This window comes from Lepidochelys kempii, chromosome 20, assembly GCF_965140265.1.
Source record: "Lepidochelys kempii isolate rLepKem1 chromosome 20, rLepKem1.hap2, whole genome shotgun sequence".
Classification (NCBI taxonomy): domain Eukaryota; kingdom Metazoa; phylum Chordata; order Testudines; family Cheloniidae; genus Lepidochelys; species Lepidochelys kempii.
Window position 1 is genome coordinate 12636126 of NC_133275.1, and position 10011 is coordinate 12646136.

A 10011-nucleotide genomic window follows, 5' to 3' on the forward strand; every position below is an offset into this window, starting at 1 on the left:
CAGACGCAGCCCCCCCCTTGCCGAGGTGCTCCTGGGTGGGCTTGGGTTCCACTGGGGCTGCTGGAGCCGGTTTCAGAGCCGTCTGCCATGAGAGCGCAGGGCTGGTCTCCTATCGCCACCTGCTGCGCAAAGAGGGCAGTGCATGCTGATCAGGCAGGAAGCGGGCGCTGGGCCAGCCCCCCCATGATGTGGGTCTGAGATGCTGTCCATTTGAGTGGTCTCTGTCCCACTGGATGCTGGAGGGCCACACACCTGGGACTGGGGAGCTAGAGCTTCATATGGGGTCCCAGTTCAGATGCAAGGTGGGGCATAGGGATAATGTCCTGTCGTCCCCCTCTGGGACCTTGTATCAAAGAGTCTCTGGGCCTGGTGTTGGTTCATGATAGACTAGCCAGGCCCTTCTGGTGTAGTTCCCCACCGTCCCCATGCACCCATGCAGCATAGGGGGCAGTGAGGGGGCTGCCTTGTAAGGGGCATGCTCCCGTTGGTGGAGAGGCACGAGCAGAGAGTGTGCTTGGGGGAGGGGGGCATTGCTATTTGCACAAGGGGGCGTTGCAGCGCAGCTGGGTGGGGAGCTCTCCCCACCAGTCAGGGCAGGACCCCAGGGCACGTCCCAGCTAGCTTGGGGGGTGTCTCTTGGCTTCCCCCGGGGTTGGGGGCTGGCCACAGAGAGGGCAGGTGGTAATGTTTCAAGCCACCAGGGCCCATTGGATTGTGCCGTGTAAGCCAGGCCAGGAACCCTCCGCCAGAGCAGGGGGTGACGGGTTTCTCTCTCCTTTGCCCCAGGGCCCCGACAAAGCCCGTTCTCAGCTGCTGATCGTGGACCGAAGCTTCGACCTGGTGTCCCCGCTGCTGCACGAGCTCACCTACCAGGCCATGGCCTACGACCTGCTCAGCATCGAGAAAGACACCTACAAGTAGGGCCTGGCTGCCAGCAGGGGGCGCCCCGCACCCCTCCTCAGGCGGGCTGGGGGGGATGTGGCCCAGGCACCCGCACTGCTCCGCAGCCCCCACACTGGGGGGAGGGGTGCCGCAGCCTGACCCCATCTTCCCCCTGCAGGTACGAGACGACGGGCATCAGCGACTCGCGGGAGAAAGTGGCGCTGCTGGACGAAGACGACGAACTCTGGGTGCAGCTACGCCACATGCACATCGCTGACGTCTCCAAGTGAGCGCGCTCGGCCCTGCCCATGGACACACCCCTCTGTCCCCCACCCAGGGCCGGGACCTTTGGACATGCCCCTCCATGCCCTGCCTAGTGCCGGGACCCGCTACGCACCCTCCCCCCTTTCGGCACACCTCTCCCCTCCCTGCCCACTGGTGGGACCTTCTATCCCCACTTTGGCACAGCCCTCCCCACCCGCTGCCAGGACCTCCCCCCTTGGACACACCTCTCCTACTCAGTGCCAGGACCCTCTACCCCGTTGCTACACCCCTCCCCCTCTTTTCCAGTGCTGGGACTTCCCTGTCCTCCCCTTCAGACACACCCCTCCCCACCCTGGGGCTCCCTCGGACACACCACTCCCCCTTGGATACACTCCTCTCTCACCCCGTGCAGGGACACCCCCCCGCAACACACCCCTCTCCTGCTCAGTGCCAGGACTCCCCCTCCCCCTCCCACCCAGTGCTGGAGCTTGTCCCTCAGACATACTCCTCTCTGGCTGCTGAGAGCCCCTGGACTCAGCCCCTCTGCCCAAAGGACCCCTGGGTGCTCCCTTCCAGAGCCACTGTCCACATCTCCTCTCGGGGATCCCCCTGGACGCTGTCTTCCCCTGATCCCGGGGTCTCCCCATGCACCTCACAGCCCCCTTGAGTGAGTCCCTCACAGACCTGCTGGGGCTGCCACTGCCCCCAGGCCCCCCCCAGCAGGGCGCCGGGAGCCCCCAGAGGTGCACTGAACTGTCTGCCTTGGGATAATCTCCTTCCTTAGAGGTTTTTAAGGTCAGGCTTGACAAAGCCCTGGCTGGGATGATTTAACTGGGAATTGGTCCTGCTTCGAGCAGGGGGTTGGACTAGATGACCTTCTGGGGTCCCTTCCAACCCTGATATTCTATGATTCTATAACTTGGGAAGAGGCACCACCCCATGCCCCATCTGAGGCTCTCGAGGCAGAGAACCCTGGTGCCCGTGGGGAGGGGGCTCCATCCCCTGTAGCATAGGACAGGGTACCCCCTACCTCCAAGGCAGTGCCTGGCTCTGGCCTGACCCCTCTCCCTGCTGCAGGAAGGTGACGGAGCTGCTGCGCACGTTCTGTGAGAGCAAGAGGCTGACCACGGACAAGGTGCGGAGGAGGCTGGGGGGAGCGATTGGGGAGTTCAGGCAGGAGGGAGGGGGGGACCCATCCCACTGCCACTGATGGGGAGAGGAGGCTGCCCTGCTGCCCCAGGAGGGGTTGGTGGGGGGGTTTGCCTGTAAAGGGCTAAGAGGTGTATGTGGAGCCCCCTGCCCCCCAGCCAGAGCTCTGGAGCTCCCCACAGTGGGGGAAGGCAGAGGCCCATGGGGCAGGGTCAGACAGCAGGATCGGGTCCGCGCAGGGCGAGCTGCAGGGAGCCAACGTTGGCATCTCCCCAGCCCGCTGTCACTTTGCACCTTGAGGGGCGCTCGGGTTGCAGGGCTCCCATCTCGTTCCAGCTGGCCTGGGAAGGGCAGGTCTAACCCAAGCTGCAGCCACATGTGGCCTGAGTGACCCGCCCTGGCACACGTGGCTGGGCTGCTGCGGCTGTCCCCAGGTGAGGCTTCTGCCCTGCAGGGGGCTCCGTGCACTGGGAGGGGCCAGGATCTCACCACCACCTCCCTCCAGGCCAACATCAAGGACCTGTCCCAGATCCTGAAGAAGATGCCCCAGTATCAGAAGGAGCTGAACAAGGTAACGGGGCTGGGGCTTTTAGTGGGCGGGGGCAGGGCATTCAGTGGGGCTGATGGGGGTGCAGGGTGTTCTGTGGGGCTGGTGAGGGACAGTAGGGACTCTCCTGGGGGGCAGGGCACTCTGGGGGGCTCTGTGCAGGTCTAGGCAGGAGCCCTGCCCCAGTGATGGGACTGCCTTACTGCCTGATGACAGCTGCTGACTTGTCCCTCCAGCTGCCCCACTCCACCCCACCCCAGATGTGGCTGCACGTCAGTGCTGGGCAAAACAATCCCTATATACTCTGCTTATACAGCCTATTGGGGTTGCTCCTCTAGCTGAGGGGTTCTCCTTGGGGACTGGGGGGGTGTGGGTGCTCTGGACCAGTCGGTGATGCAGTAAACTCCCCCCATGCCCTGGTCTCTCCCCACAGTACTCCACGCACCTGAACCTGGCTGAGCACTGCATGCGGCACTTCAAAGGGACGGTGGAGAAGCTGTGCAGCGTGGAGCAGGTGGGTCTGTGGGCAGAGCCTGGCTGGGGGGCAGAGTCTGGCTCATGGACTCAGCTTGGAGAGAGGGGTCTCAGACCCGCAGGCTCGATGGAGCCAGGGTCAGCCCCCCCATGCAGCACCGGGGGTGCAGAAGGGGGACATGCGGCTCGGGTTACTCCCTGGGGGCCCGTTGCTCCCATCCTGCTGCGGGGGCGGGAGGAAGCAGAGTGGCCTGACCTGGGCCTTGTGTGTGCGCCCTCTCCCCCCATAGGACCTGGCCATGGGAACGGACGTGGACGGGGAGAAGATTAAGGACCCCATGAAGATCATCGTGCCCGTCCTGCTGGACCCCAGCGTGCAGGCCTACGACAAGATCCGCATCATCCTGCTCTACATCTTCCTGAAGAATGGTAACGCCACAGGCCTGCAGGGGGAGCACTGGGGGGCCTGCTGCTGCAGGGGGGTGCTCCTGGAGGCAGGGCCCAGGCCTGTGGGGCTGGGGGGGAATAGCAATGCTCAGACTGGCACGTCCCCCAGCCATATAGGGCACCTCCCGGCCAGCCACTTCCCAGGGCCTGTGTCCAGCTTGGCTCTACGGCCCTGTCTCCCCTCTGCCCACCTCTTGGTGCCTGCGAGCCTGCCAGTGCGCTGTGCCCACGCTCCGCACTGCCCCCTGGGCTCAGACCTGGCGGCCTTTGCTCCCTGCTGCTGCCTTCCGAGCAGTGTCCGCCCTCCATGCTCCTCCAAGCCCGTTCTCTGCAGGGAGGGGAAATGGAGACACACACCCAGAGCGGCCCCCCAGCCTGTTCTCTGCGGGGAGGGGGGATGGAGAAACACACCCGGAGCAGCCCCCCGGCCCATTCTCTGCAGGGAGGAGGGACATCTCTCTCCTCCTGCAGGCTGCTCAGATACCATGTTCTGTCTCTGAGCGTCCTGCGACCAGTCCCCTGCCCGCCCCTTGTGTCATCCCTGTACCAGCTCCCTGCTTCTTGCTGCATCCAGCCCCTTCCCCCAGCTCACCAGGGCCTGGGGAACCTCCCTGACACTTGGCACAGTCCCTCTTCCCCCATCCGTTCCTGCCCCATGCTGGCTCGGTGGGGCAGGGCCCTGCTCCGAGGCCCTTCCTGTAACCCTGCTCAGGCACTGCCCCTGGGCCCATTGCTCAGGCCAGTGTGCCCTCATGTGGCTCCTCTGGCTGCCCGGCTGCCCAGTTTCCTGGCCAGGGGGTGCTGTGGAGTTGCCAGGCCTCCCCGTCTGCACTAAGCAGCAGTAAATGGTTTGGGGGGGCAGGAGGGGGAGGGAGCGTGTTGCACCTGACTGGCCGCAGGAGGGAGAGCCCACTGCACTGTCGGGGAGTTAGAGAGACCCCTCCGCCAGCGCCCGAGGGAACCTGTGGAGGGAAGAGCAGCAAGAACCAAAATTCGATCATTAACTGCGTGGGGTCCAGTGGGTTAGCGCGGATGGTGCTGGGAGCCAGGACTCCTGGGTTTACCCCCAGCTGTGAGAGGGGTGGGAAGAGCAGGATCTCAGGATCTGATCGGGGAACTAGGACTCCTGGGGCCACGGACTCGTGTGCCTGGGCTGTGGGTGCGTCCCAGGGGTGCTAGGGCTGACCTGTCTGTCCCCGTGCAGGTGTGAGCGAGGAGAACCTCACCAAGCTGATCCAGCATGCCAACATCCAGCAGCAGAGAGACATCATCCACAACATACAGCTCCTGGGCATTTCTCTCACGCCTGGGGTAAGGGACTGGGGCCAGCAGCTGTACCCATGCCAGGGGGCAGATCTGTGCTGCACAGGGGAGCCCAGGCCATCCTGGAGGTGCCCCCCTATGGCAGTGACCTACTCCCAGCACAGAGGTGGCCTCTGTCCCTATACAGTGGGGTGACGCCCTCCCCATATGAGGGTGACCCCCGAGTTACTCCCCATCTGGGGTGACTTCTTTTGCCCCTGCAGAGGACTCTGGGGATCAGGACCTCAGATCGCCAGGGAGCTGGAGCTGGTGACCACTGCATGGGGTGGCCATGTGGCAAATGGGGGGAAGCAGCTCTGTTCTCCCGTCAGTCTCTCTTCACTCCTCTGTCTGTTTTTCTGTCTGTGTCTGTCTGTCTCTCTCTCTCACTCTCACTCAGTGATCCATTCCGTTCTTTTCTCTGCCTCTCCCCTGCCAGCCCGGCTGGAGCGACTCAGGTAGGCCACGCTCTCCCTGTCTGCCCCCGTTCCCACCCCGCACCTCCTCCCTGCTGCCTCTCACCCCCTCTCCCTTCCTCCCCCAGAGCGGGCAGCTGCGACCGGAGAGGAAGGTGCGGCTGGAATCCACCTACCAGCTCTCCCGCTGGACCCCCATGCTCAAGGACATCATGGAGGTACCGGGCCATCTGCTTCCTGGCCTTGGGGGTGGGGTTGCAACCGGCAGGCTGGGCCCAAGGGGGAGGGGTCGGTTTGGGGTCAATCATATGTAGAGCCCTGCATATCCGTGCCCCGTTTCTGCGGATAGTGGATTGGCTGCAGATACAACCGTGCAGGGCTGTACTCCCCAGCAGCGCCTGGCCCGCGGCATCTGGCTCAGGCAGCCCGGGGGACGCAGGGCACTCGGGGCCGCCGGCCCACAGCCAGTGGCTAGGCAACACGTCGGAGTTGGGGCTGTCCGGCACCCACTCGCCCCACCGCGCGGCTTCCTGTCCAGCAGCTCGAGCAGCACCAGTGTCCCCACCAGCTCCTGAGCAGCAGGATTTGGGATTGGAGAGGGTGAGGCCCCGGCACCCCACCCCTCCACCCCACTGTGATGCAACATGCTCTGCTGCTGCCGTGTACACTCGTGACCCCCCAGGAGCGGCACGTGATGAGAAACCCCTTCCCCCCAGCCCCCACCCCCTCCACACTGCCCCTTCTCCTCAAGACCCCGCCCCCACACTGCCCCTTCTCGAGACCCCGCCCCCTCCAAGCTGCCCCTTCTCCTAGAGACCCTGCCCCCTCCACACTGCCTCTTCCCTGCAAGACCCCTTCCCCACCCTCGCTAGCTGCTGCCGGTGTGGATGCAGATACAGGTAAAAGGCGGCTTGTAGATCGCAGGCTGATGCACATCCACACTTTTTTGTATCTGTGCAGGGCTCTAGCCATGAGGGGCTCATCAGTGAGTCCTCTCCTGCTGCTGTCCTTAGGGGTCTTCAACCATAGACACGAGTGCAGGGGAGTTGTCTTACCCGGTGCTGAGATGCTGCCACCTCTGGGGTGGGGCATGGGCGGTTTATACAGCGGTCCCTCACCGGGGCTGAATTCTTCCTAAGGAGTGGCAGGCAGCTATTAACAACGGCCCAGCAGCGCTGCATGAGAGTCTAGGGCAGGAGATGATCAGTGTGTGGGGCTGGAAGTGCAGGGGATCCAGGCAGCACACTGTCGTGACTGGCACTGGAATCTGAATGGCTGGCAGGGTCCTTGGTCTAACCTCCAGTGAGGAGCAGCTGTGTGACGTTCATCTAAAGGATGAACTCCTGCAGCACAGTACTGGTCACGCCCCCTGCAGGACCCCCCCCCCCCCCCAACTCCCTGCAGTACAGCACCCCCTAGCGCCACACTGGGGTCATAGAGCACCCTCTGCCGACTCACTTGCACCCCCCAGCACCCAGTGGCTTTTCCTTAGAGGTCTCCTATCCAAGCACTGCCTGGGCCCAAACCTGCTTAGCTTGTGAGAGGTGACATAGTCACTCCTTCCCCCCACCTTTGCTGGGGGCTGAGCCCCTCATCACCCTGTCCTGTGGGGCACTCCTCAAGGGGGTGGGGGGCACACTTAGTTGCCTTCAACCTACTGGCTTGGGGCTCCTCCAGACCAAGAATTAACCCCCCCGCCCGAGCTCCTGTCCTGGCAGATCAGAGGTGGGAGGCTCCCAGGCCCCTGTTCCAGCATTGTGATGGTTCCTTCTGTGGGATTTTGGGACAGGTAGTTGTGGTAACCTCAGTCCCATGCCTAATCCAATCAGGGGTGCCCCCCTCTGCGCCAGCCGCAGCTTGGCAGGCCTTAAGCTTCCCTGTACAAGTCAATGCAGCGGACTAATGTAAACGCCCCTATTATGTGGCATTAGGATGTATCATTGCTTGGGCCCCCTGCGTGCCTGGGACACACCTCATGGAGCAAGAGGCAGAGCCTGGATCTGCCCGCAGCAGGGAAGGGGCACTGAGGGCAACCCCCTGCTTCCCCCCCACCCAAGTGTGGGGCCCTGGATCCGGCTGTAGGAGGTCTCTGCCCTCCCCATAACGGTGGATGGGTGAGGAGTTCACAGCAGGGCACTGAGCAGCTGAGGGGGATGTGGGGAGTTGGGGGGCATCACTGGAGGAGTCAGCGTGCTCTTTGCTGGCTCCCCATGCCCCACCCTGGAAAGGGGGCCCCAAGCTGCTCCCCCCAGGGACTGTCAATCATTCAGTGAGGAGCCTTCCCAGCTCCTCCCCACCAGTGGGGCCTGGCTTGGCCACCAGGTCCGAGGTTCCTGCTGCTTGGCCCCTGCTGATCTGTCCTCCCTCAACTCCCCGCCAGGACATCATTGAGGACAAACTGGACAAGAAGCTGTGGCCCTTCGTGTCAGACCCTGTCCCGACCACCAGCTCCCAGGCTGCTGTCAGGTAAGGCTGAGCCTGGCTGGGCTGTGGGGGGCAGAGCCCTGACACCCCCGCCCCTCCTGGCTTATAGCCTCTGTGCCTGGGAGTGTGTGGAGAGGACCCTGCTCTCTATGAGGTGGGGGGTGACCAATAGCTGGAGCTCTGGACCCCTCTTACCATGTCCCCCGCACCCCAGCAGTCCCTCAACACACCAGGGCCCAGGATGGAGGAAAGGGACTGGCTGAGCTCTAGACACCACCCTCCCCTACTTCCTCTTGCCTGCTTTGGGACTCCTGTCCCACGCCCTTGGGCAGGGCCTGGAGGAGGCTGGGGGGTAGGCCCTGCGCCTCCGCCTGGCATCCCCTCAGCAAGCCCCTGGTATCCACACAGCCCCTCTCTCCCCCCAGCGCCCGCTTCGGGCATTGGCACAAGAACAAGCCAGCAGCTGAGTACCGGACCGGTCCACGCCTCATCATCTACGTGCTGGGTGGGGTGTCCATGTCTGAGATGCGCTGCGCCTATGAAGTGACCCGGGCCACCGAGGGCAAGTGGGAGGTGGTGATCGGTGAGTGGGGCAAGTCCTGGGGGGAAGGGTGACTGGAATGCCCAGGTCAGGGACAGTCGGGAACCCCTGGAAGGGGGAGACCCTATAACTGCACGCCCAGCACCCACAGGGACCTCTGTCCTCCCGCACCCAGGGGCATGGGAACAGATGCGCTTTCCCCAACTGCCAGCAGCCCCACATGGCCTGTATCTAGCCACCTCATCTCCTGGTCTTGGGCTCCCCAGGTCTCTCCTTGCCCAGGGACCTTGTGTGGGGGCCCAGTCAGACACCCCCAGTAACACCGCTAGGGATATGGCTCACTCCCTGCACACACCCCTCTAAGACCCAAGGATGAGGAACCCTGTCAGCGCGTGGATTCTTGCCTGGCCGTGCAGGGTACAGCGGGACTAGGGGTGCAGTGCCAGGCCATGGGGGGGGTAGGAGACAGCCTCACCCCGCACTAGAGCAAGGTCCAGCTGCAAGGATGGGGGAGATGGTGTTGTTAGCCTCATGCCCGCCCCACTGTGCCCACTGCTGCCAACCACCTCTCTCTCCCCCAGGTTCCAGTCACATCCTGACTCCCAAGTGCTTCCTGGATGATGTCCAAGCCCTCGACCATGAGGCACCTGGGGAGGCCTAGAAGGAGCCCCCTCCCCCCAGAGACTCTGCCCCCCCACAGATCGCTTTCCCCAGCTCAACCTGCTCTTCTTAACAAGGCACTTTCCCCCCCTACTCCTGGCAGTGGTGTCGGTTCTTGGGGGAGGGACGGGAGAGGGGACGGGCCCCCCAGGCTGCTTGGCTGTTAGGGCAGGGTCAGGCCAGGCTCCCTCCCTCTGACACAGCGTCTATGGTTGTCGCCCTCTGTGCCCTATGGCTACCCTCCCCCCGATGGGATAGGGGAAGAGTCAGGCTCCATTATCTACAGCTTCAGCCATTCCTACCTCCCCTGCCTCTGACCCAAAGCACAGCACCTCCCCCTCCCCCTCCTGTCACCCTTCTGCCAGTGATGTGGGGCATGCAGAGGCTGCTACCAGCATCTGGCTTTGGGGGGGATGTGATCCAGCCACTGAGCCCCAGGCTGTGTCTGTCCAGTCTGCAAAGGGTTAAAGAGAATCCCCCTTCTGCCCCCCTATCATCCCCATTCACCGCCTTGGGGTGCTGGCCCAGCCCTGGCTCCCTGCACCCCTCCCATCACAGCCTGGCACCCTGGCCTCTTGGCCCTGTCCCCCAGTGGGGACCTTGGCTCCCGAAGGGGGGAGGGGTCCTAGCAGGAGTTGCAGTCAAAGTGCCCAAGTAAGTGGGGGTGGAGCCAGGACTGCGTAGAAGGCGCGTCCAGGGTTGGTCAGCGGCAGGTAGGGTGACCAGATGTCCCGATTTTATAGGGACAGTCCTGATATTCGGAGCTTTCTTATCTAGGCTCTTATTACCCCCCACCCCTTGTCCCAGTTTTTCACACTTGCTGTCTGGTCACCCTAGCAGCAGGGCAGAGCGGGCTCGCCACCTGATGGGCCTGGATCAAATGCCCCTGCCCAGAGGCAGACACC

The 10011-nt window shown here is 63.5% G+C and overlaps 1 protein-coding gene across 3 annotated transcripts in view; it reads left to right on the forward strand.

The window, feature by feature from the left end:
* LOC140900625 (syntaxin-binding protein 2-like) overlaps nucleotides 1–9199 on the forward strand; it is a 37390-nt gene extending 28191 nt beyond the window's left edge. For 2 of the 3 annotated variants that reach the window (XM_073318137.1, XM_073318136.1), the window contains exons 9-19: nucleotides 787–917; nucleotides 1061–1168; nucleotides 2224–2281; nucleotides 2801–2866; nucleotides 3276–3356; nucleotides 3607–3745; nucleotides 4968–5074; nucleotides 5610–5699; nucleotides 7862–7947; nucleotides 8331–8488; nucleotides 9028–9199. In XM_073318137.1, the coding sequence (XP_073174238.1) occupies nucleotides 787–917; nucleotides 1061–1168; nucleotides 2224–2281; nucleotides 2801–2866; nucleotides 3276–3356; nucleotides 3607–3745; nucleotides 4968–5074; nucleotides 5610–5699; nucleotides 7862–7947; nucleotides 8331–8488; nucleotides 9028–9107 (1104 nt within the window). In that variant the 3' untranslated portion in view covers nucleotides 9108–9199. Of the gene's footprint in view, nucleotides 1–786; nucleotides 918–1060; nucleotides 1169–2223; nucleotides 2282–2800; nucleotides 2867–3275; nucleotides 3357–3606; nucleotides 3746–4967; nucleotides 5075–5504; nucleotides 5524–5609; nucleotides 5700–7861; nucleotides 7948–8330; nucleotides 8489–9027 lie in introns of those variants that run through there. The other variant, XR_012155684.1, reaches the window with a different exon arrangement.
* Nucleotides 9200–10011: the final 812 nt, after the last annotated feature.